The 26,912-nt window shown below is 36.3% G+C and overlaps 1 protein-coding gene across 1 annotated transcript in view; it reads left to right on the top strand.

Moving 5' to 3' along the window:
- Positions 1 to 26,912, top strand: part of LOC150080612 (uncharacterized) — a 143,677-nt gene that overhangs the window by 93,940 nt on the left and 22,825 nt on the right. The window contains exon 4 of the mRNA XM_090380754.1: positions 5,488 to 5,586. Within this exon, the coding sequence (XP_090236880.1) occupies positions 5,488 to 5,586 (99 nt within the window). The remainder of the gene's footprint in view (positions 1 to 5,487; positions 5,587 to 26,912) is intronic.

The following is a 26,912-nucleotide window of genomic DNA, read 5'->3' as shown; positions in this document are numbered from 1 at the left end:
ATTTCATACTAACCTTAGTCTATATTACCAACCCATCAGAAATCTTTGTAACAATCTTTGAAACATTTCATTCATGAAGAACTAAAGGTTTATAAGGAAGAAATATACATAAAGAAAATAGATTACTGACCACTGATTTACATAAAGAAAATAGATCACTGATCATTGTCAGAAGCAGGCAAGATAGTTCAAGATCTGGAAAAGTACTTGGTGATGACTCACTTGATATACCTTTACTCTGTACAATAAAATTTACATTGATGCATATCTGAAAAGCTGGCATCACTCTGACGGCCTTGCTTTCTTGAGATTGTGGTTATAAGTTGTTTTGAAAATATTATAAATACCCAGCCAGTATGGTTTATTTATTTATTTTATTATTATTTTTTTAATGCTCAAAAAATTCTATATATGGTTCATTATGGCTTTTGGGGAAAAAAAAACAGATGTCCCCAGACCAAAAAATCAAAACATAAGCAAAAATAGTAGATATCTTCCTCAAAATTGGGATTGTAATCTGCTACATTGTTGAGAAATCTTTTTACGTAATTTGGTGACATTGGGTATACCCCAAGATGCTGTGATCTTGATATCAGAGGTCATCTCTCAAAGCTCATCAGAACTTCTTGAGTAACTGAACACTCCAAGTCCACATATACAAGGCACTTTCCAGAATTTACAGCTAAGAAGGAGATCCCCATTCCCCTAAGGACTCCGTCCTAAGTGTCACTCCATCTGCTGTAGAATAACTTCATTTTTGTAAAATATATATTGGAACAGTAAACACATGTATAGCAAATATCTCAGTACTGTATGTCACTCACAACTCATGCATATGATTGGGTAACAGTTACAAGGTACAATGGATAGATAGATGGAATAAAACTAGTGGTTATCTAAACCATCCTAATAATATGTAGCAAGTTAATTAATGTGTGCAGTGCATTTTTGTTTTTTTTTTTTTTGTCTTGTGTAGCATAAGCCATAGGCTTTCTTGCACCATGCGGCCATTACTAATACATTACATTTTAGTCATGTTAGCAAATAGTAATAATTCATGATTTATAACAAGAAAAAAAGAACAAAAAGCAATGACTTGTGCACAAATGGAGAAAATTTTGTTTCTGTGCCTCTGCAACATTGTCATTCATTCTTCAAACCCACTACATGGCAACAAACATAATATCCAGTGATTCAGCTGTAGTATACCAGTATATGGATAGTCTATGTGGTATGTATGAAAAAAAAAAATAATAATAATAATAATTGCTGGATTTCTGTTGCTCCGATTTTAATGAAATTTGGTATGGCTCAACAAATCTTTCTAAAAAGCCCTAAGTTATCTTTATGAAAATTTGTCCACTGGGAGTCAAGTTGTTACATGCAGATGGACATGGTAAAAACAATAGACACATTATGCATATATGCTAACATGCCTAAAAATGTATAAGGTGGGCCATATATCAGTTTACTGAGAAGGAGATGCAATTTACCAACAAGAAAATTACGAAAACAGTTTAAACGGTTAATTTAAATGTAATAAATAACACCAGCAGGGTAAGCTGCTAAAGGGAGTCCAGTTGTTTTCTTCTGGTTGCTTTTTCTGTTCTCTTGAACCAAATGCTAGCCCCATAGGGACTATGGAAATGAAGATGGTATTTATCAGGGATAGTGCCTTTCTCTTGGGGTCCCAGCCTGATCTGGTCACTTTTCCTATGAGGCTAATATAATATTTGATCTTTTTTATGTATTTGATATGGGGCAGGAAGTTGCCCTTATTATATAGGCTAATGCCCAGATATTTCTATTTATTAACATGACTGATCTGCAGATCAGCTGCCCCAACTGTAGGTGCCCTTGTTGAGCTGAGGCTGCCTTTTACTAGGCTAGATCTGGACTTGTCTGGTGATAATTCAATTTGTGGACCAAAGTTCAGTTGTAAAGCTGTTGAAGAGCAGTTTGCCCTCAATTCTTCATGCATTAAAAATTTCAGATAAAGGAACCATTACATGGCAGTGATCATAGTGTATTGATGTGGGATTTACTTAATGATATAACTACTGTCAAAGGAAGGTATTTTGCTTTAGTAAAGGTGACTACGGTGGTCTTAGTTCAAATTCTTTTCAGTGGGACCAGCTGCAAATTCTAAATGGGAAGCATTCAGGAAATAATCATAGAAGTTACGATTAATTCCTTGATCTAGTATCCCCGGTATTACTATGATTTTTATCCTATCTCTAAAAACTTCTTCACTTGTTAAGAAGTTTTTAGGGATACCAGAAGTATGCCAAGTTATAACTGGGAACTAAATGATTTTATGATAATCGAGAGGAATGTGGAAAAGAAACTGTTAAAGCTAAAAGTGAGTAAGGCATCTGGGATTGACGAAACTGTCCAATTACATTAAAAGAAGTAGCAAAAGAGGTAAGAAAATCTCTAGTCATCATTATGAGTTCAAGTGTCTCCCCATTTGCAAAAGGCAATCAGAGTGAAGTGAATAATTACAGACCTGTAAGCTTGACTTATGTTCTTATGAAAATAGTAGAGTCAGTGGTTAAAAAAGTAACAGTTATATGGCAGTCAGAGCACAGATGTGTTAAGGGAAGATCTTGTCTGGCCAATCTGATAGCTACTATGATGCAGTAGCAAAAATTCATTATATTCTTAAATTTCATTAAAGCTTTTGATACTGTTCTGTGTGAAAGACTTCTGGGCAAATTGGAACAGTGTGGCATTAAGGACAAGTTACTGCTGTGAATAAATAGATGGTTGAGTGGCAGAAGACATGGTTAGTTATGGTCACTACTCTTCTTGGACTAATGTTATTGGTAGAGTCCTTCAGGTTTCAGTGATGGGTCACCTTATTGTTTTTGATATTTATTAGCAATATTGATGAAAGTATCTCAAGTTTAATTTTTGAGTTTGCTGATGATACAAAGGTTAGTAGATTAGTTAATGACAGGAATCAGGAATCAATATTGCAACAAGACTTAAAGAAATTAAGCAAATCAACTGAGAAGTGACAGTTGAAATTTGTTTGTTAAATGCAAGGTACTGCATATGATTTGCAGTAATCCCAGAATAATATACCATTTGTGTGGTATCACATTTAAGGTAGTGGAGAACAAAAAAAGGCCTGGGGGGGGGGTATTGTACAACACCAAGTTCTCTGAGAAGTGCAGACAGGCTCCTAGAACTGCCCATGAAGTTCTGTTGGTGATATACAGGAATTTTGCTAGCAGGGACTGGGAGGTGATTATCCCATTGTATAAGGTTAAGCCACACCTTGATTATTACATACATGACTGGAAGCTTCATTTTAGGAAGTATATCAATCTGTTGGAATGGGTACAGAGAATGGCAACAAAGATTAGTCAAACACAAAAGGGAATTCTTGACAAGAAAGACTTCAGCTCTGAACATTGAAGTTTCTGGAAACTAGGCATCTTTGAGGCAACCTGATTGAAGTATTTTAAGGCCATAAATAGATTAAGTAAACTAAGTACTCATGGTATCCTTAATCTTTCCTGAATGATGTACACAGGGAGACAAATTTAAATTGAAAAAGTATGGTTGCTTGATAGATGTGTGTGTGTGTGTGTGTGTGTGTGTGTGTGTGTGTGTGTGTGTGTGTGTGTGTGTGTGTGTGTGTGTGTGTGTGTGTGTGTGTGTGTGTGTGTGTGTGTGAACAGATGATGTGCATAATTTTTTTTTTTTCTTTTTTTGTCTGACGCTGTATAAGCTCTTTACATCATTTGCTACTACTGACATAATACTAATTGGTATTTAATGTTTACTTGGGAGTCTTGATGTTGTGAGAGGTGCATATTTTAATAGGTGACTCTAAAAAATCTATAGCCAGTTTTATTATTATTATTATCTTATCAGTAAAATTAATTGGAAGATGTCTAGTTTAGTACATTACCTTTTTTTGTTTTGAATAATTTAGTTGATGCTTACATAACAAAAATGCCTTATTCATAAATTAGAAGCTTCTCTTCTTGAAAAAGATTTCATTGAGTTAGAATATGAAAATCATCTTTTTCATTTTCGTGGTACATGTTAGACCAGGGTTGGCAAACTTGTTTCCTTTTGTGACTCAGTGTGCCTTTTTTCTTACTTGCCTAAATATACTCAAACTGTGATATGATTTTAATAACATAGTTAATAAAGATTTACAATTGAGAACAGTTCTGACTTTCTGGGGTTTCATGTAATAATTTCATTTATTATGAAATTTAACAATAAAGAAATGTATAGTTACCCATAAATGCCTTGAGTACAATGACGAGTTTCAAGATTTTGAAAAGCATGTCACACTGAGGTTAACTTTTCAGCCATATATGGATGATGTCACAATGCACCTGAAAATTTGTAGTTGAAGTGGATTGAGTTCTCAGAAGACAGCAAAATGGACCCCGCTGAACTTTAGAAGAATGCTTTCCAAGACTGCATTAACATGCTCATTATTTATTCTTTTTCTTTGGAAAAACCTATGGTGAATCAACATTTTCACATATGACTATAATCAAGTCTTGTTTGCAATCACAGATGACAAATCACTGTTCTCAATTGAAGTTAAAGACAACAATACCGAAACCAAACATCAAGTTCTTGGTTAAGAACAGTCATAAAAAATCCATTATATTCCCTTTTCATTTTTTTAAATATTGGTAAATATGAATAAATGCAATGTTTTTATTTAAAATAAATTGTTTTTGCTTCCTCATAGGTTTTTAAAATATTGGTAAATATAAAGAAATTAAAATTTTTGTATTACTTCTTTACATGCAATATGAGAAATATATAATTTTTAGCCTGGTGAGGACTCCTTGGATTAACATTCAACTTTCCAGTGAAAAAAAGCTGCCCCTGTATTAGGCCATTGTGAGTAGAATATATCTATTTGGATAATTAATGAGTAACAGTAACAGAGTCTAGATTGAAAAAACACTTCACTGCATTGGGTATGGGAAGTTTAATATCAAAAGTTTAAACTTGAATTACAGTGAACAGGGAAAAAAAAAAAAAAAAAACAAGAAAAGTTACCCAAATTAAAAATAATTTTGAATTTCAAAGAAATTTTAAAAAAATTGTTGCCATAACTAATTTACAAACAAAAAAAAAAAAAAAAAAAAAACTTAAAATTGTTAAATGCTTTTGTTATTATGCCACACCCTTTTACAAAATGGACTATTCTCACAGGAGATAAAGTTATATAAGGTGGATGGGAAGAAAAAAAGAAATGGCTAACAAGGCAAATATTCTTAACAAAGAATTTTTATTTTATACCAGAACATGTAAAATTATAAACATGCATTTCAAAAATGTACTTAGAAATTTTAGTGTAATTGATTAGACAGGACTGTGGTCTGACGTACTGAATAGTTTTCTTCACTTTATTAGACTTCAAGAAGTTGCTCCACTGCATTCTTACATGCTTTGATTCATAATATTAGAAAAGTAAGCTTTGATTTCTTTAAACAGATCTTCCTCCTGATGTACAAAAGAATAACATTGTAAGTCTTCTTCGGAAAATCCAAAAATCAGATCCAAAAAATATCAGAAATAGGCAGATATCTCCAGGTACGGTAATTAATTTCTGTGTGCAAGAAATCATTGGTAATGTTATGAATGTTAAATTTATTTGTGCATTCATAAAGTAAAAATACTGAATTGCTTAAGAAAAACACATTTGCATAACTTTACTTTTTAGTTTATTAATAAATTAATATTTACATAAAAGCTGGTAAGCATAACTACTGTATGGAATTTAAACAGATTAAATCCAACACAGGCAATTTTTCATTTTTCAGTGCATAGTATACTAAAGTGCTATAGTATTTTTATATCTGAATAATTTTTTTTTTTTTAAATTATTTTTATATATTGCACTCTTTGAATTGATTTTTACTGCACTGCTTCTGTGCTTTCTCATGTAACACATTAATTTCATAAATCTAAGGATACCTATTAGGTTAAAACAAAACTTTTTCCTGTAGCAGCACAAAGAAGTACCCTTGTATTATTCGTTTTTAAAGTTAAAATCTTTATATTGTGACTGTTAGGCTATTTTACATAACTCTTGTTTTCCTCAGTTTTGGAAGAGATTTCAGAAAGCCCCACCCTGCTTTCTAAAATCTCTCCACCTCTTGCTTTGAATTAACATACCATGCAATTTGTTCATTAAAAGAAGCATGTACAGTTACATCTTTTCCTAAATGACTCACACTATTGAATGTTGATAAATTTTATTCTTATTAAGCTTAGTTTGTGACTTGAAGAGCAGATTGGGAAGGAAGATGAGTTTCATTTGTTTGGTACACTAATTAAAAACACTCACTGCAGTGTATGTTAGAATACCACCCTGTGATTTTTTTTAGATGCATCTATCGTGTAGTGCTTTTTGGAGTGCTGCATGGTGAGCTAAAGAAAATAGTAAGTATAGTGAAATTACTATAACTTCTTTACAAAAATTCATGGAAACAAACTTACAGGACGAAAACCATATTATTGACATTACATACTTATCTATGAGACTTTGATTATGTAGCTGATCTGTTCCTTGTTTGTTTATAGTGCTGTATTATAAATTAGTTTTCTTGTGTACAGCTACATGGCTCATTTGAAAGCATGGAGTTGCTATAACAAATTGACAGTTTTGAATTTTTATCTTAAATTATGGCATTATTATTATTATTTAACTGCATGTAGTCCAATGGCTTTGAAAAGGAAAGCTTTTTTTTCTTTTTTTTTTTTTACAAAAACTTGCAGTATGAAATTTGCTTACAGTAAAAATGCTTTGCTTAAATAGTTTGTCTTTTAGTCATAGTCATTCATATAAAAAAATAGGTAAATTTTATTATTTTTTTGGCTGTAATGCAGTTAGCTTGTAACGCATTATATTGAGGTTGCACTGTATTAAATTTATTTTGTTTGTTCATTTTTAGTATCTTTTCACACATCTAGGATGTAATTCCTGCATGATGTGTGTTAAATAAATACACTGGGATGTCAGATATCCAAATCAGTCAAGTAACTGACAGATAGTGCTGCCCACATGTGCTGTGCGTATATCAGTTTTACGTTTTACATCAGTTAAAATATTTTATTAACAATAAAGCAGATTTAATTTATCACTGGCCTTAAAAAGAGAATAAAAACAGTTCACATATAAGATTTCCACCTTGATATCGTCAACAAAATGATACCTGAATGATTCAAATGGAAGCAAATCCATTCTTAATCAGAAGAATGAATTTGCTTTTGAATTAGTTTTTACTCTCTTTAAAAAGATAGTATACAGTGAAGTTGTGTTTGCAATTTTTATTATTATACTGTAATTTATTTATGGTATTAGATGATCTCAGGATTTTTGTTTGCATGAAACTTGTGAAATTTTGCTCTTGTCAGAACTTGGCTTACCACAAGAATACCTACATCTGTAGCTATTCTCATCCAATTCTTTTTAAACATTTTTTTCAGTGAGGCAAGAATAGCCAATGCCTTCCTTTACTGTAGCACATTCTGTCATTCACTGTGTTATAAATATATCTGCAAAACTTAACGTAGCCTTTGATGATTGTATATTAAGTGGACAATCCAAAACTAATTGTCTGCTTAATATTTGTAAAAGAAAAAAAAAAGTAACTTATAAAATTGACTGTTTTATACATATGTCTGGGTATGTCTGCCAGGGGCAAAAGTTAATGACGTTGTAGAGCAGATATCATCTTTTAAGGGCACAAAAGGTGATATTTTTGTACACATTGGAACTGATGACATTAAGAGTAAGAGTTCTGCAGATTTACTCAACAAGTACAGGTCAATGTTGAAAAAAAGTAAAAAAAAAAAAAAAAAAAGGAGGGGGGGGGGAAGTAACTTATAAAATTGACCGTTTTATACATATATCTGGGTATGTCTGCCAGGGGCAAAAGTTAATGACATTCTGGAGCAGATATCATCTTTTAAGGGCACACAAGGTGATATTTTTGTACACATTGGAACTAATGACATTAAGAGTAAGAGTTCTGCAGATTTACTCAACAAATTCAGGTCAATGTTGAGAAAAAGTCACAAGATAGGGTTGGATGTGAAAGTATCTGCAATTCTGCCCAGACACCGATAGGAAGGAGTATAGGATGAGAGCCTTGTCAATAAACTTGGCCCTGGAGAGATTGGGCAAGGCTCGAGAGGTAGAATTTTTTTCAGCCTGGTCTGTGATTGTTGACAAGAAAGACTGCTTCTACAGGGATGGGGTATACTTTAATAGAAGGTGCAAGAATATTTGCTGATGCTATCGAGGCAGTGTTAGGTGGGTCAGAAAACTGCTAGCTTGGGGGAATTCACGACTAAAAGGTTAACAGTGGTCTCAGGCAGAAGCAAAAGTGATTCTTGCACTGATTCTATTAAAATGAGTATCAGCATGGAAAGCAAGGCAAAGGAGATTTCCAGGACTGCTGGGAGTCGTAGTGGAACAAATAAATACATGGGCTGTGTTAGGGTAACTAAGAGTAGAAACAGGTGCATATTTAAATACATGGGCTGTGTTAGGGTAACTAAGAGTAGAAACAGGTGCATGTACACTGATGCTAGGAGTATAGTTAATAAATTTGTTGAGCTTGACGTGCTAGTCAAGACATCAAAGGCAGATATTGTTGGCATATCAGAGACATGGTGTCAGAATTGGAATTTTGGGAGTACAATGTGTACAGAAAAGATAGACAAGACAGGAAGAGAGGATGAGTTATGCAGTTAGTTAAGAAACACACAAAATCTAAGGGAGTGCATCCAACTGATGTTGATGAACAATGCAATGTTGAGTCTGTTTGGTGTGACACAAGCACAGGTAAAGGAAAAATGAGAGTAGGTGTGTGTTATTGATCTAATGAATCTGATGAGTATAATGAACAGTTGTGCAGAGAAATAGAGTGGGCCAGTAAATCAGAATGTCTTATAATGGGGGATTTTAACTCTCCAGATATTGACTGGAACTTTTGAGTTGGTCACACGCACACTAAGAAGACTTTTTGGATTAATTGGATGACTGTTGTCTATAGCAACATGTTTGAGGGGCAACCAGAGGGAGTAATACTCTTGATCTGATTATCAGCAGTGATTATTCATGTATTAAGAATTTGAAGATAAACGAACAACTGGGTGACAGTGATCACAATGTACTGATATGGGAATTACTTAAAGATGTCACTACTATCAAGGCTAATGGGAAGGGCTTTTGCTTTCGTAAAGGTGATTGCAGGGGTCTCAGACAATTTTTAAGTTCTGTACAGTGGGATCAACTGATGACGTTGCCAATGTTGAATTCTAAATGGGAAACCTTCAGGGACTTAATCTTGGAGGCTACTAGGATTTTCATTCCAACTAAGAAATATAACTTCAGGCTTAAATGGATGTCAGATGAATTAATGAGGCTCATGGCAGAGAAGAAAAATGTATAGTATGCATATAAATTATCAGGTGACACAGAAGCCTGTGGCAGATATAAGCTTGTCTGTAATCAAGTGACAAAGGAGGTTAGGCAGATGAAGGCAGGTTATGAGAAATTTTTGGCAAAGGATGCAAAAAAAAATAGCAAAGAGTTCTTTACTTATGTAAACTCTAGAAGGTAAGAGATGAATCAGATTGAACCACTTAACATAGATGGGTTGACTATTGATGATCATGCTCAGGTAGCTGATAAACTTAATGAGTATTTTGCATCTACATTCACATGTGAGGAGTTATTCAATGAGAGGAATGCCAGAAGTTTATCAAACTCTAATAGGAAGCTAAGTGATTTTCTAATAACTGAGAGCAAAGTGTAGGAGAAATTGTTGAAGTTAAACATACAGAAGGCACCTGGGGTGGATGGAATGTATCGGGTTATATTAAAGGAGGCAGCAAAGGAAGTAAGCAAACTCAGCCTTAATTATGAGAGCTTCCTTGGACTCAGGGGTGGTCCCCATGGACTGGAGGTGTGCAAATGTGTCACCAATTCACAAAGGGGGCCTCAAAAGGTGACACAAGCAACTATAGACCTGTTAGTTTAACTTTTGTTCCGGGGAAAATAATGGAGTCGCTGGTTAAAAAAGCATTGCAGGATCATCTAGGCAAGACTGCAGTAATAGTTAAGACACAGCATGGGTTTGTTAAAGGGAGCTCTTGTCTGACCAATTTGAATGGATACTATGATGTGGTTACAAAGGAACTGAATGTCAAAAATAATTTTGACATCATATACTTGGATTTTAGGAAAGCTTTTGATACTGTTGCACATGGAAGACTGCTGTACAAATTGGAGAGGTATGACATTAAGGGTAAGTTGCTACAGTGGATAAAGGGATGATTGAGTGGGAGAGACAGAGAGTGGTAATCAATGGACACTGCTCTTCGTGGACAAATGTCATTAGTTGAGTTCCCCAGGGTATGGTGCTGGGTCCATTGTTGTTTTTTGTATTCATCAATGATATTGATGAAGGTATATCAGGATTAATGTCCAAGTTTGCAGATGATACAAAGGTTGACAGAGTTGTTAATGCAGTATGCTACTGCTTACCGGATCTAGATAAGTTGAGAAAATGGGCTGAGAAGTGGCAACTAAAGTTTAACATTGACAAATGCAAAGTACTGCATTTGGGTAGCAATAATGCAAGAGAAATGTACCAACTCTGTGGTGCTACACTCAGGGAAGTGGAAAGTGAAAAAGACCTGTGGTTAATAGTGCAGTCAAATACGAAGTTTGCTGAGCGGTGCAGACGGGCTGCCAGAGCAGGTCATGGAGTCTTGTAAATGATATACAGGAATATTACTAGCAGGGACAGGGAGGTGATTATTCCTTTGTACAAGGCAATGGTCAAGCCACACCTAGAGTACTGTGTACAGGTCTGGAGGCCTCATTTTAGGAAGAATGTAGAGTTGCTAGAGCGAGTACAAAGGGTGCCTCCGTAGCCAGGTGGGAAGGAGCAGCGGTGTGTAGCACACGCTTCTTGATTAGACCGGAGTTCGAGCCCGTCACCACCAAATACGGAGGATGCGGAAAGGTCAGGGAATGACCACCGCATTTCCCGGAGCAATATGGCCTTAGTCGCTAATGCTCCTTAAAATCAAATTAACAAACAAACGAGTACAAAGAAGGGCAACAAGATTGGTGAGGGGAACAAAGAGGTGCTTCTACCAAGAAATGGCTTAAATTCTCTCTCTCTCTCTCTCAGGGTAACTCCAATTTTTTTTTTTTTTTGGCTGGTAGAGCAAAAGCCTTGGGCTTCCCTGCACCATATGGCTAATGATAATACTAATAAATTGCAGCGCCTGGAGAGTAGGCACCTGCGAGGTGATCTGATTGAGGTGTATAAGGCCTTGAATGTGTTGAGCAAACTGAATGCTGATGGGATTCTTCCTCTTGCTCTGATTAAGATCCTGAGGGGCAAAGATTCAAATTGAGGAAAGACATTTGTAGAATGGACGTCCGGAAATTCGCCTTTAGCCAGCAGCTGGTTGATTGGTGGAACAGACTTCCATCTTCTATTGTGGAAGTTGATAGCCTAAATAAATTTAAGGCTGAGCTAGACAGGCATTTGGAACGTATGGAGGGTTGAAATGGGAGGGTGTGTTTTTTTTTTTTTTTTTTAGGCTAATGCTGCATAAGCTTGCTTTCTTGCATTGTATGCCTATACTAATGCTAATATATACAGGGTATCCGTAAATGATGTTTCCGATTTGATATTTTTTTTATTCAGAATTACTTCAAGCTACACTCATGAAACACATACTAGCTTAAAGATCAATTTAATAAATTTTATGAAGGTACATAAAGTCATTGGTAAAGTTCAATGTGAGCACCATGAGTAACTCAAACGATATCATAGCGATATTCAATCTTATGCCACATGCTGTGCTTCATTTCCCGATCAATTTTACCAAAGTCTTCTGTGTTCCGTGTGGAGGAATGTACACACTGTCCTTCGCATAGCTCCCACAAAAAGAAATCCTGTAGCAACCAATTTTGTTGCATGAAATGCTAACACCCAGAACGTTTTCTTGGGCCCGGTCGCCATTTTGACATTCTGGCGAATGTAGCACTGCGTACTGGATAGAATGCAAAACTGGCAGTCGAGTGCAAATTTAAAAAAAAAACTTACTGAATTGATCTTTCAGCTGGTATGTGTTTCTTGAGTGTAGCTTGAAGCAATTCTGAATAAAAAAAATATCAAAATCGGAAACATCGCGTGCACACGTGAGTGTTTGTGAAATTCTGCCTCTTAGACCTTGAGTTCACCATCTGACACAGACTGTATGACAAAGAAAGTGTGAATCTGGTGGATTTTGTGTTCAGGATCCCATAGTTCTGTTCATGTGTAACGTAACATATGGACCTAATAGCGTTCACATTGCTCTTTTGAGATCCCAACCAGCTATTATTGGTGGCCAAAGTTCGTGTGATGCCTCTCAATCTTCAAATCCCTGTGGTGACGGACATTGTTGTACTTTCAGTTTCTGTGTTAACTGGTTGTGTAGTGTTTTATTTTGGTACACAGGTGTGTTATGGGGGAGGAGGTAGATCATGATTTTTTTTTTTTTTTTTTTGTATTGATATTGCTTTGTGAATTGTCCAGGTTGGTCATGTGAATGTCTATGATCATTCACATGACCAACCTGGGTAAATGTGTGTGAACAGTCAATGTGAAGTTTTCTGAGTGATGCAGACAGGCTGCAAGAGCAGGTCATGGGGGTTTTCTCAATGATATACAGGAATTTTGCTAGCAGGGAAAAGGAGGTGATTATCTCTTTTTTTTAAGGCAATGGTCAGGCCAGGCCTTGAGTACTGCTTACAGGTCTCGAGGCCTTATTTTAGGAAGGATGTAGATTTGCTTGACCGTGTACAGAGAAGGGCAACAAGATTGGTGATGGGAATGAAGGGATCCTCTTACCAAGAGAGGCTTAAGTTCTGCAAATTGCAGCAGCTGGAGACTAGGCACCTGCGAGATGATCTGATTGAGGTGTATAAGGCCTTGAATGGGAAATGGGTTGAGCACACTGAATTCTGATGGGACTCTTCCACTTGCTCAGATTATGAACCTAAGGGGGCATAAATTCAAATTGAGGAAAGACAGCTGTAGAATAGATGTGCAGAAATTTGCCTTTAGCCAGCGGGTGGTTAATTGCTGGAACAAACTTCCATCTGTCATTGTGGAAGTTGATAGCATTAGCATTAGCATTAGTAGAGGCATTTGATGCAAGAAAGCAACTTATGCAGCATCAGCCAAAAAAAAAAAAAAAAACCCACTTCCATTTCACCCCTCTGTTCGTTCAAAATACCTGTCCAGCTGAGCCTTAAACTTATTAAGGCTATCAACCTCCACCACAAGGGATGGGAGTCTGTTCCACCAACCAACCACCCGCTGGCTAAAGGCAAATTTCCGCACGTCTATCCTACATCTGTCTTTCCTCAATTTGAATTTATGCCCTCTCAGGTGATTTTTCTGAGCTAGAGGAAGAATCCCATCAGCATTCAGCATACTTAAACCATTCAAGGCTTTATACACCTCTATCAGATCACCTCGCTGGTGCCTAGTCTCCAGACACTGTAATTTGCAAAACTTAAGCCTTTCTTCGTAAGAGCACCCCTTTGTTCCATTCACTAATCTTGTTGCCCTTCTCTGTACTCGTTCCAGCAGCTCTACATCCTTCTTGAAATGAGGCCTCCAGACCTGTATACAGTACTCTAGGTGTGGCCTGACCATTGCCTTATACAATGGAATAATCACCTCCTTATCCCTGCTGGAAAAATTCCTGTATATCATTGACAATACTCCATGAGCTACTCTTGCAGCCCGTCTGCACTGCTCAGAGAACTTCATATCTGCCTGCACAACCACCCCCAAGTCCCTTTCATTCTCTACCACTGTCAGTGTAGTACCACAGAGTTGATACGTTGCTCTGGGGTTGCTGTTTCCCATGTGTAGTACTTTACATTTGTCAATGTTAAACTTCATTTGCCACCTCTCAGCCCATCTGCTCAACCTTTCCAGATCCTGTTGCAGCAGCTTAGTGTCAGTAGTGTCCTTGACAACCCTGCCAACCTTTGTATCGTCTGCAAACTTGGACATTAAGCTTGATATACCATCATCAATATCATTTATAAATACAGAAAACAATAATGGACCCAACACTGAGCCCTGAGGGACTCCACTAATAACTTTAGTCCACGATGAGCAGTGTCCATTGATTACCACTCTCTGTGTTCTCCCCCTCAACCACCCCTTTATCCATAGCAGCAATTTGCCTCCAATGTCACACTGCTCCAATTTGTGTAGCAGTCTTCCATGTGCAACAGTATCAAAAGCCTTTCTAAGATCCAAGTATATAATATCAGTTATTCCCTGCATCCAGTTCTTTTGTGACTGCATCATAGTATCCAATCAAATTGGTCAGGCAAGACTTCCCCTTAACAAAACCATGCTGTGTCTGAGCTATAACTGAAGTCTTGTCTAAATGATCCTGCAGTGCTTCTTTAACCAGTGCCTTCATTAATTTTCCTGGAACAGAAGTTAAGCTCACAGGTCTATAATTACTTGTGTCAGCCTTTGATCCTCCTTTGTGAATTGGGGTCACATTTGCACATTTCCAGTCTATGGGTACCTTCCCTGAGTCCAAGGAAGCTCTCATAATTATGGCTAAGGGTTTGCTTACTTCCTTTGCTGCCTCCTTTAATATAACTGGATAGATCCCATCCACCCCGGGTGCCTTTCTTGTGTTTATCCTCAGCAGTTTCTCCTCCACTTTACTCCCAGTTATTTCAAGATTCTGTAGCTTACTGCTAGAGTTGAATACACCTTTGGCATTCCCCTTGCTGAATAACTCCTCATGTGTGAATGTCGATGCAAAATATTCATTTAGTTTGTTAGCTACCCGAGCAGGATCATCAACAGTTGACCCATCAATATCAAGTGGACCAATCTGATTCATCCCCTTCCTTCTAGAGTTTACATAAGTAAAGAACTCTTTGCTGTTTTTCTTTGCATCCCTTGCCAAGGATTTCTCGTAATCTGCCTTCGCCTGCCTAACCTCCTTTGTAACTTGGTTGCATATCAACTTGTATCTATCATAGGCTTCTGTGTCATGTGTTAATTTGTAAGTATCCCATGCATTTTTCTTCTCTGCCATATGCCTCATTAGTTCATCTGACATCCATTTTGGCCTAAACCTTGAACAATATTTCTTAGTTGGTATGTAAAGCCTAATAGCTTCCAAGATAAGTTCTTTGAATGCTTCCCATTTTGAATTTGCTGTTGGTAACATCATCAGTTTGTCCCACTGTATAGAATTTAAATACTGTCTCAGTCCATCGTAGTCACCTTTACGGAAGCAATAACCCTTCCCTTTACCCCTAATGGTAGTTACCTCTTTGAGTGAATCCCACTTCAGCACACTGTGATCACTGCCACCTAGTGGTTCATTTATCTGCAGATTCTTAATGCATGAAGAATCACTGCTGATAATCAAATCAAGAGTATTACTCCTCTAGTTGCCTCCCGAACATGCTGATGTAGAAAACAATCATCCAATAAATCCACAAAAGCCCTAGTGCGTGAGTAACCAGCCCCCAAATTCCAGTCAATATCTGGGAAATTAAAATCTCCCATTATAAGACTCTCTGATTTACTGGCCCACTCTATTTCCCTGTACAGTTCCTTATTATACTCATCAGAGTCATTAGGCCTATAGCACACTCCTACTCTCAATTTTGATCTCCCAATGCTTATGTCACACCAAACTGACTCAACACTGCACTGTCCAGCGATGTCGACTGGCTTCACTTCCTTGGTTTTTATGTGTTTCTTAACTAATAGCATAACCCCTCCCCCTTCCTATCCTGTCTATCCTTTCTGTAGACGTTGTACTCCCCAAATTGCAGTTCTGCATCCCTTATATCTGTGTGACACCACGTCTCTGATACCCCAACAATATCTGCCTTTGATGTTTTGAGCAATACCTCAAATTCATCAAATTTATTTACTAAACTCCTAGCATTGGTGTACACACAAGTATACCTGCACCTGTTTCTATTCTTAGCTACCCTAACACAACCCATGTGTTTACTTGTACCGCAATGGCTCCCAGCAGTCTCTGAAATACCATGCATCTTGTTTTTCAGGCTTCTGCTCATTCTTAAATAAATTCAAGGAGGAACTGGACAAACTTTTAGAGGGAATGGTTGTATAAATTTTTTTATTTTATTAATTTTTTTGGCTGATGCTATAAGCTCATACGCTTGCTTTCTTGCATCACATGCCTCTATTACTATTATTACTATATTTTTTGCAACCAGACGATGTCAGTGCACAGTGCAGTGTATTGCATGAACTTCACTTCGGGACATACTTCCTTTAGGTGGGCTTCCAACCATGGAGGTAGCACCATCAGTAGCACAGGATATCAAATTTTCCAATGGTACTTGTGTTTCATCAAACCATGTTTTTACAACAGCAAACATGGATGCTCCAGTACAATCAGTTTCTATAGATTTTACAAACAACATCTCTTCTTGCAATTTACAATCATCAAAATAACAAACATATGCCATTAGAAAGGACATTGTCAGTAACTGTGGATTCATCAATCTGAATAGAAAATTTTCTGGTTTTTAGTTTGTCAGTTAGCTACTCTTCAGTCAGTGTTAACTGACATCTCATTGATTTGTCATTGAATTGAATTGTTGCTCAATGGCAATACTTTTAAAATACGAATTTTGATACATCGCTGTTGAAATTACAGTCTCTGATGTAGGTCATATAACAGTCTCAGCAACTGTATGAGCACTACCAGGTTTTGTAATGATTTCTGCAATTTTATAAGATGCAATCATTCCATCATTTTGTTTCTGTGTTCTTAAATAAGGAAGTAACAGTGTTACGTTTTTCAAAATTCTGTTTTAAATTTTTAAAATATTCATTATGTTTACTAACTTTATTAGGATGTTTCCTATTTAAGTGATCTAAAAGTCTTGATGGTTTCATAGCCTCGTTTGAAAAAGAACTATTACACATAAGATGCATAGACTGTCTTGAGTCGAATGGGCTTTCAATAAAACTATAAGCTAGATATTCATCCAGACACTATTGATACTTTTTCTTTCCAACACTGATGTGATTGGGTTGAATTGGGTTGAATAATTACAAAGAATTAAATAATAAAATATTTTTATTTAACTCTCATAGCCCATGTCATTTACAAAAGCACTGTGAATCAAAAATAAACTTCCATGAGGAAACAATAAATCAATACTAATTGTTGCTTAGAAAGTAGAAACAATAGATTGAAACATTTCCTCATCCCATCCATGTCTCATATATTGACCAATAAAACAAAAGAAGGAATAAATAAACCAAGCCCACCATGTCGCTGCCAAGGTCACAGCTATCAGAAAGGTGCAAACGACAAGGATTTCAGAGACATTACCTCTGAAAGCACTTGGGCATTTAATGCCTATGAAAAGCAAAGGTAGTTGAATCAAATCACGCCCACTATCTTCCTTTTATCAAAATTTTTAATTCACTCCTAGTATAATATGCCTATATGTTAAAAATCAGTTGATTCAGAGGGAAAGAAAACCCAATGAGAGAAATTAAATATTATGGAATAAGATGCCATCAGATGGGGTTGAACTTGAGGATATCCCCCCCCCCCCATTGAGAATCCCTAATCTAGATCTTCATACAGGTATGATTTTGCATGCTTACAACTTGGTCCCATTTCCTCAAACAGTTTGAGAATCAAAACACGGTTTTTCATAATGGCTGACACACTACTTTAAAGCAATTCCTTTTTTTTTTTTTTTTTTTTCTTTTTTTTTTAACTCCCCGATTTTCACTATTAAACACTTCTACTTTTTCCACAACACTCAAGGATTTCTTCTTAGACATTGTAAGGTTACTTGCACAGCCGCTAAAACAAAACTGATTGAAGGGACCACTTATACCTCCCATATAAACAGAGACAGGTGAAATTCAGTGAAACTGTGGATGATTCATTTCTGTGAAACAACAGATGAATTTCCGGGATAAAGGAAAATCACTCTCTCCTAATTCTCTAATAGGGTGCTTAGCGTAGAAAACTGGTTGACCAGAGCCTTTGTCCACATTGGGAATATGCCTTAATCTTTGCCAGTGGCTGTGGACACAGATAGCAGTTGACCAGTGCAACTTCTTGGTACAGCAGAGGTTGAATAGATTTTACGGGCACCACTAAATTGTGGAATATTTTAGCTCTTGTTTCGTGCTCTTCAGAATTAATCCTTTAACTCTTAAAAGCTGAAGGGATTAATTCTTAATCCTTTTAGCTCTTAATTCACGCTTTCTACAGCATCAGCTCTATTGCCTAAAGGCTAGAGGTGCAACCAGTGCATACACGGGTCTCTTGAAATGGTTCATTATATGGAAATTTTCTTTGTTATACGGAAACTGTTTTGAATGTAATGACCAAGGGGAAATAAAAAAAAGTTTGCTGAATAGAAAATTTCGCTATATGGAAGTTTGTTAAAGAAAGGTCTGACTGTAGTTGTATTGTTGCAAGCATACTATTCAACAAATGGCTACAATCAAATGGGTAATTATGCCATTGGCTTGGATTTCGTTATCCTCTTCCAAAAACATTGATTCAGTAGAGTAAGTAGTGGGCATGGGCAAATGTTACATTGTTCATACTAAAATGTTACATTGTTCATACTAAATATTTTGGACTGAAGTAGGATGCCACTAATGTTGATTTGGTAAAGTAAGTAGCGGGTGCGAGAATAAAGTGTTACATCGTTCATAACTTCGGTTCTAGCTGTTTGATTTTAAAACGGTTCTGATTTTCGTCAAAAATGTTTTCACATAAAACATCTTTCATGTGTACAAGGTATGCACATGCATTTTTTTTTTTTTTTTTTTTTTATCAATGTGTGCATCAGATGGCTCAATTATTTAAGGCAACATTTTTAGTTTCAGAAACTTAAAAGCTGCATACCATTTATCTGAACATATTACCAAAAACATCTATCATGAGATTAGATTGAAAACAGGAATTTGCAAATGCAAAAATGAATTTTTAAAATTAATGAGAATGCACACAACTAATTGTATCACTAAAAGTCACATGATCACTGATCATTTAACACTGATCAGGGTTAAAGTCCCTTATTTTGTAGGGTAGGCTATATGATCTACATCTTCATACAGGTATGATTTTGCACACTTACAACCTGGTCCCATTTCCTCAAACAGTTTGAGAATCAAAACAGTTTTTCAGAATGGCTGACACACTACTTTAAAGCAATTTCTTTTTTTTTTTTTTTTCTCTTTTTTTTTTAATCTATAAATTATCTTTAACTTAGCATCATGGTGGTAAGTTAAAGATAATTTATAGATGCTCAGGGAAGCCACTTCATTCCTCCTTGGTCTTTACTGCATGCCCTCCTATTCAGGAGCCCAACATTTGCAATGACTGCCTTATGTTGCACTTGCCACATTAGCAGTCAACCCAATATGCTGTCTTGAATATCCTTGAATAGAATCTAGTTGTGTTTGGGTGGAGGGCTCTGTTGTTTGTTATTTGGTTTTTAGGTGCATTAGCAACTAAGGCCATATTGCTCCGGGATATGCGGTGGTCATTCCCTGACTTTTCCGCATCCTCCGTATTTGGTGGTAACAGGCTCGAACCCCGGTCTAATCAAGAAGCGTGTGCTACGCACTGCTGTTCCTTCCCACCTGGCTACGGAGGCGCCATGGAGGGCTCTGTAGCCTTTAGTATTTTCTAGTTGTTGTGGAAAAGTAAATGTGTTCTCCCCCCCCAATTCATTTGAGGGAGGTATGAGGTCAAGTATTATTTAGTGGTGCAGTTTATGACATTGTTAATGAAGTTGTGTGGGTAATGGTTAAATTGTAATATTTGTCTCATATGCATAGTTCTTTTTCAGCTCCATGGAGCTGCAAATTTTCAGGTTGCTCTGCTTCAGGCCCATCACTGTTGTCATCTCTGACACTTGTAGAGTGGTTAGATTGAAAGTAGAATTTAATCTTAGATTGAAAATAGAATAGAATTTAGTTGTGTTTTTCAATTTTTTATAAACTCCTGTATGTAGAGGAGATAAGGCTTCTTTACAAGGATATCTAAAAAATAGGAGGGCAAGGTTTTGCTCCACTTATAGTGTGAAATAAGTACAGGTTCCATATTAGAAACATGTTAATTAGATGAGGAAAGAATGATAGCTCTGAATGGGTGTTGGAGAAAGGGGACAGTCAGAGTTGGGGAAAGACACTATAAGGCACATTCTTGTGAATTAATCCTACACCGCCTATACCACCACACTCACTCTCTCATCATTTCACATAAAAAAAAATTATAAAAGATAAAATAATCCCACATTGCATGGAGAAAGGAAAAGCCAGCAATGGCAGCTGTCAGCTAAAATTAGAAGTGGTTGTGTCCTTGTCACAAAGACTGAGGATGAAGAGATCTAGGTCTGCTGCGTGTGTTATCAATTTATCTTGTGAAAGCTGCCTTTTTTTGATGAACTTGTGCTCTTCACCTCTTGGGAGAGTAATATGGATAGTAATAGATCCAAAAGGCAATGATAGCCACCACACCAATCAGCTAAAACAAGAACCCAGTTTGTTTCAACTCCACAATTTCACATTGAGTATTGCTAATTCTCAAGTCATGGAAAGTTTTATTTATTAAAAGACCAATGTCTTGACAAAATGGAGACGATACCTGAGAAGAATCTCTCTTTTTTTTTCCTTTTTTTTTTTTAATGAAGGCAAAATTCACATATGTATGAAGCAACATATGGTGTTTCCTTTTGTAGAGTTATCCCATCTGTCCTGCCAGAATTTGATTACTTCATCCCATATCCTTGTCTTTGCTTCTTGATGTCAGTATCAGTTTGCACTTGGATTGTCACATGCACATTTCTGTTAATGAAGGATAGTCTAGTGTGGGTTGCCTAATGGTCCATGGGAAGCTTTCCTGGAGGACATTGGTAAAACTTTGCCATGCTCTGATGGACTGATGCAGGACTAAGCGTTATGCTTATTCCAGATGTTTTCTGATGTTATATTTCCTCTTTGCTGCACCAAATGGCAGCCCCATAGATAACAGTTGTGATTACAGCCTTGTGAGTGAGACACACCCTTGTATAAAGTGTGCCATTTTATAACCAAAAATTAGGAAAGAAATAATTTAAAATTGTTGGCTTTTCCCATCTATTTTATAACACTATAGTGGACAGCTATGAATAATGCATTTGTTATATTGAAGACATATTTTTAAATAATTTTTTAAATTTATACAGCAACTAGCATACTTTTTATATGGATGTTCCACTTAGCAGAACTAATGGAATTGCCTACAAATGGATGTGTGTGGCATATTTTGTGCATCTATTGGCAAAATGCCAAAATTGTATCTAAAATTGTTTTCTAATACTTTTTAATAAATGGTTAAAATGCAGATTAATAGAATATATTTAAATATGTATGTATATAATTTTTATAATATATTTTTTAACGAAAACATAAACTATTTTTTGTTTTACGTTTCTTTTATGACAACGAAAATATTTTGACCCTTATTCTGTGAAAGGCAAAAAGCATGGCATGATAATTGAAATTATAAGGTTTGATAAATGCTAATCCATGTGGAAAATAGAAAATCAATTGATTTGTTCCTAAATACACTTTGGAACAAATAAAGTAAATTACATTGTTCGATTGGCACTATTAGGAAGACAATTGTGAGACTTAAAAGTATGCGATGATTTTCTTTTAATGTGACAAATTTTCTTTTATGACAGCGAAAACCTTTTATAACTCATTTTTTTTGTGATATAGAAAATATTTTGACCCTTTTTCTGTGAAAGGCATGGCATGATAATTGAAATTATAAGGTGTAAAAACTGCTAATCCATGTGGAAAATAGACAAAATTAATTGATTTGATCCTAAATACACTTTGGAACAAATAAAGTAATTTTGTCTATTTTTGCAAGATTTGTTTTTTACAATTTAGCTGTTGCTTCTAGATCTTATGGTGTGTAGAAGAATTGCATTAAATTACATTGTTCAATTGGCACTATTAAGAAGACAATTGTAAGACATAAAAGTATGCGATGCTTCTATATAAAACTTTCTATTATACACGTTTTGTTTGAAAGGAATGTTGTGGTAATTGAAATTAAGTTGTAAAAAACACTAGTCCACTTGCTAAATAGACAAAATTAGCTGCATGATGTTTCAGACCCCCTCTTTCAGCTCCATACCAATGCCATACAAATATCCAAAATTCATTCTTCATGGAATGATGATTATAATAATTATTATAATAATTATTATTCATCAAAGAATGAATTTCTGATGTTGATTATTAAACTGAGAGTTTGAAATGTTATGCAATTAGAGAAAGATTATATAATTATTTGCAACTAATTTTCAGTAGTCATTGCAACTTAAGAGTGAACAAACTAATTTAGTCTATCTCACATGGATTGCTATTTTATTGCAATTTGATTGTCACAATTTTTTTCATCATAATACTTTAACACATAGATTCATGTGGCACAAATAATACAGTGGTTATACCACATACTGCGTATGTGCTCCTCACCCCATATGCCAACACAACAAACATTTATTAGAATAATAATTTGAAGTTTAATCAAAACATTAAAGTGCTTGAAACAGAGTTTCTACATTCGGTGTTTGTATAGAAGCATATTAAAAAAATGGCTGGTTTTATTGCTTCAGTTCAGGTTATAGTTTCAGATCAAAGATCTTTTATCAAAATTAAAACTTTACATGGTTGAATGTGACAGAAATTTATGAATTGCTATGGGAAGTGTGTTGTGAGTCAACAGTAGATTGTAGCATGATTTCACATTTGTCTCAAACGTTTCATCAATGTCAGACTAGTGTTGAAGACAGGCAGCACTCAAGTAGACCAAGAACATCTACAGACAACACATTGACAATAATCATTACCATCATTTTGGTAGAGGACAGATGAATGACCTGTGAAGAAATAAGCCAACAAATCTGGAATACTGAAATCATCTGTTCACCAAGTTTTAACTGAGGGGTGTTGCAAAAATGAAAGTTTGCTGCCCGATGTATTCCACATTTTCTGTCAGATGAACAATGAGCAAAGTGTAAAGAAATTGCAATTCAGTCTTGCACTTTTTGAAATGTGTTGTCATTGATGAAGCATGGCCATGTGACTTAGAACCTAAACTAAAGTCACAATCAGCTCAGTGGAAGCACCCACTTCACCTTGTCCCTCTAAATGTTGCTGGCAATAATAAAAAGTGAAACAAATGTTAATCATGGCTTACAATTATCAGAGGTGCCTCCGTAGCCAGATGGGAAGGAGCAGCAGTGCGTAGCACACGCTTCCTGATTAGACTGGGGTTCGAGCCCGTCACCACCAAATATGGAGGATGTGGAAAGGTCCGGGAATGACCACCTCATATCCCGGAGCAATATGGTCTTAGTTGCTAATGCTCCTAAAAACCAAATAACAAACAAACAAAACAATTATCAGGGTGTTATTGTTGCTGATCGTATGCTGCTTGGAAGATCAGTAACTGGAGACGTTACTATACAGCATTTCTTCATCAGAAATTATGCATGAAAATTCATCAAAGCTGCCACAGATGTTGGAAACTGGCGTGTTTGTACTCCATGTCATTGCAAACTTCATATCATGCAGTCTGTGCAGCTTGTTTTCACTGATTACAAATAGAAAGTGCTACCTCACCCCCCCCCCCATAATTCTGATCTGAGTCCTTGCAGTTACAATCTATTTCCCAAACTGAAGGAACCATTGCGTGGACAAAGATTTCTGCCAATAGAAGCACTGAGTGCAGCCATAAACCAATACATCATACAGCTTAACTTCAGCAGACAGTTATATGACATTCAAAAATTGCCTAAACATTGGAAAGCACTCATAAGGAAAGCACTCAAAGGAGACTATATTGAGATATTTAATGTAAATTATGTTTTAAAATAAATTCATTTTAAATTAGCCACTGTTGTGCATTACTTTTGCAATAACCCTCATAATACTACTTGTATGTTTCTTGCAAGTGTAATTATGACATTGCACTGAATTGTTGTGCAGGTGTTTTTTGCTTGTCCATATGATGTGCACTGACCACATTCCTTTTTTTGCAGCTCTTTTTCTTTGGAAGACACCTGCTTTCTCCATTTAGCCAAAAACTCATATGTCAAGGTGTAGTGAAGTTATTTTTTGTCCATTTGCATAAATGGATTTTCATTAGCCTAATGAAAGGTTTTTCAAAAATATCCTTTGTGGATGTTTTAGATTATTGGGTTGCTATAAAATAAAATTTGAGCATAAATTCCAGCACTATTTAGGAGGGGAAACTCTACTATTGACCACTTCCTTGTGATATGCCCAAAGAAATATGTGATGCACATCTGGTTGACATTGTCCACACAACCCTCATGTTGTATTCAAGTACAATCTGTGGTTTTCCAGTTTTTTTGTGAATCAACCAAGAGTCTTGCATCATGGAAAGGAGAATGACTGCCCTGTTGTTGTAGCTACATATGACACAAATGTCATCATTTGGTACCCAAACAATGATGACTCCGCCCATCTTCCTTTCTGTGGCAGAAATTCAGCAAGTATTTCCACTTGTTTTTTCTCATAGTGTCGTGGCATGTTAACACATTCACTGCCACCTATATTTAAAAGTGTGTATTCTGTGGCATAATTTTTGGAGTGTTGAGGAGCCTAAAAGTAAATGGTTGAAAAGTAAAAGTCTGGAATTCCTAGCCAAAAGTGAACACTTACTTTTGAGCTGAGTTATAAATCAGAACAAGTCTCAAAATTTTATCAAAAGTTTGATACATAAGCTGACATCAACACAAGGAAAGAACAAATAAAACTGCATACCAAGTCTTTGCTGCACACAGTTGAGGACAAACAAAAATCAAGCATTGCTGCAAAATAGTGCAGAATTCAGTCAGTATGCTGATATCAAGCAGTTCTTAATTTCGTGTGTCTACTTTTACAGCACTGGTTTTTTAACTACTTAAGAATGAATGCATGTGTGTCATGGTAAATTGCTTGGATGCCATTTCACATATATACATTTAGTGGCAGCAAACATTTTAAGCTTTTTTCTAAAAGCAATCTTGCCAGTGGATAACTGGTTTACTAATTATCTATTGTAATATTCTTTTAGACCCTTTAATGATCCACATGGTTTTCAGATTTCTTCACTATCACTATTGAGAGTGGCCCATACTTGTTTCTTGTAGGGTGACTAGTTTCATTAAATGAAGTGATGGGTATCACTATGGAAACAGTGAAAACCGTGTGCATCAACAAACAGATGCCTGCGGGATGATACTGTTTTTAGCAACACATTTTCAAGTTATTTGCAAGAAAATAGTTCTGTGAGTTTGTGTGCTTTGTACATTCACACATGAGGAATTCTGTAAGGAAGGGAAGGACAGAAGTTTACTAAACTCTAACAGGGAGCTAAATGATTTTGTAATAACAGAGAGCAAAGTGGAGGGGAAATTGTTGAAGTTAAACATAAAAAAAGGCACATGGGGCAGATGGAATCTATCCAGTTATATTGAAGGAGGCAGCAAGTGAAGTAAGTAAACTCTTAGCCATAATTATGAGAGCATCGTTAGATTCAGGGAGGTCCCCATGGACTGGAGATGTGCAAATGTATCCCCAATTCACAAAGGGGTTCAAAGGGTGATGCAAATAATTATAGACCTGTTAGTTTTACTTCTGTTCCGGGGAAAATAATGGAATCACTGGTTAAAGAAGTGATGCAGGATCACCTAGATAAGGCTACAGTAATAGTTCCGACACAGCATGGATTTGTTAAGGGGAGGTCTTGTCTTATCAGACCAATTTGATTGGATACTTGACTGATGTGGTCAAAAAGGAACTGGATGCAAAAAATAATTTTGATACCATTGCACATGGAAGACTGTTGTACAAATTGGAGCGGTATGGCATTAAGGGCAAGTTGCTACAATGGATAAAGGGATGGTTGAGTGGGAGACGGTAAAGAGTGGAAATAAATGGACACTGCTGTGTGTGGACTGATGTTATTAGTGGAGTCCCCCCTGGGTTCGGTGCTGGGCCCATTGTTGTTTTGTGTATTTATCGGTGATATAGATGAAGCAATATCAGGCTTAATATCTAAGTTTGCAGATGATACAAAGGTTGGCAGGGTTGTTAATGACACTAAAGACAGTATGCTACTGCAACAGGATCTAGAAAAGTTAGGCAGATGGGATGAGAAGTAGCAAATGAAGTTTAACATTGACAAATGCAAAGTACTGCATATTGGTAGCAGTAACCCAAGAGAAACAGTATCAACTGTGTTGTACTACACTCAGGGAGGTGGAGAATGAAAAAGAGCTGGGGGTAATTGTGCACTCAGATAGGTAGTTCTGGGAGCAGTGCAGACAGGCTGCCAGAGCAGGTCATGGAGTTTTGTCAATGATATATACGAATTTTGCGAGCAGAGACAAGGAGATGATTATCCCTTTGTATAAGGCAGTGGTGAAGCTACACCTTGAATACCTCATACAGGTCTGGTGGCCTCATTTTAGGAAGGATGTAGAGTTGCTAGAATGACGACAGGGAAGGGCAACAAAATTTGTGAGAGGAACAAAGGGTTTCTCTTACTAGGAGAGGTTTAAGTTCTGTAAGTTGCAGCATCTGGAGACTAGGCACCTGTGAGGTGATCTGATTGAGGTGTACAAGGCTTGGAATGGTTTGAGCAGGCTCAATGCTGATGGGATATTTCCATTTGCTGAGATTAAGAACCTGACAGTTGTAGAATAGATGTGTGGAATTTGCCTTTAGCCAGTGGGA

This window comes from Mastigoproctus giganteus, chromosome 9 (genome assembly GCF_048544385.1).
Source record: "Mastigoproctus giganteus isolate SK-2022 chromosome 9, ASM4854438v1, whole genome shotgun sequence".
NCBI lineage: Eukaryota > Metazoa > Arthropoda > Arachnida > Uropygi > Thelyphonidae > Mastigoproctus > Mastigoproctus giganteus.
Note: the sequence above shows the minus strand (reverse complement) of the source record. Positions and strands in the feature narration are given on the sequence as shown.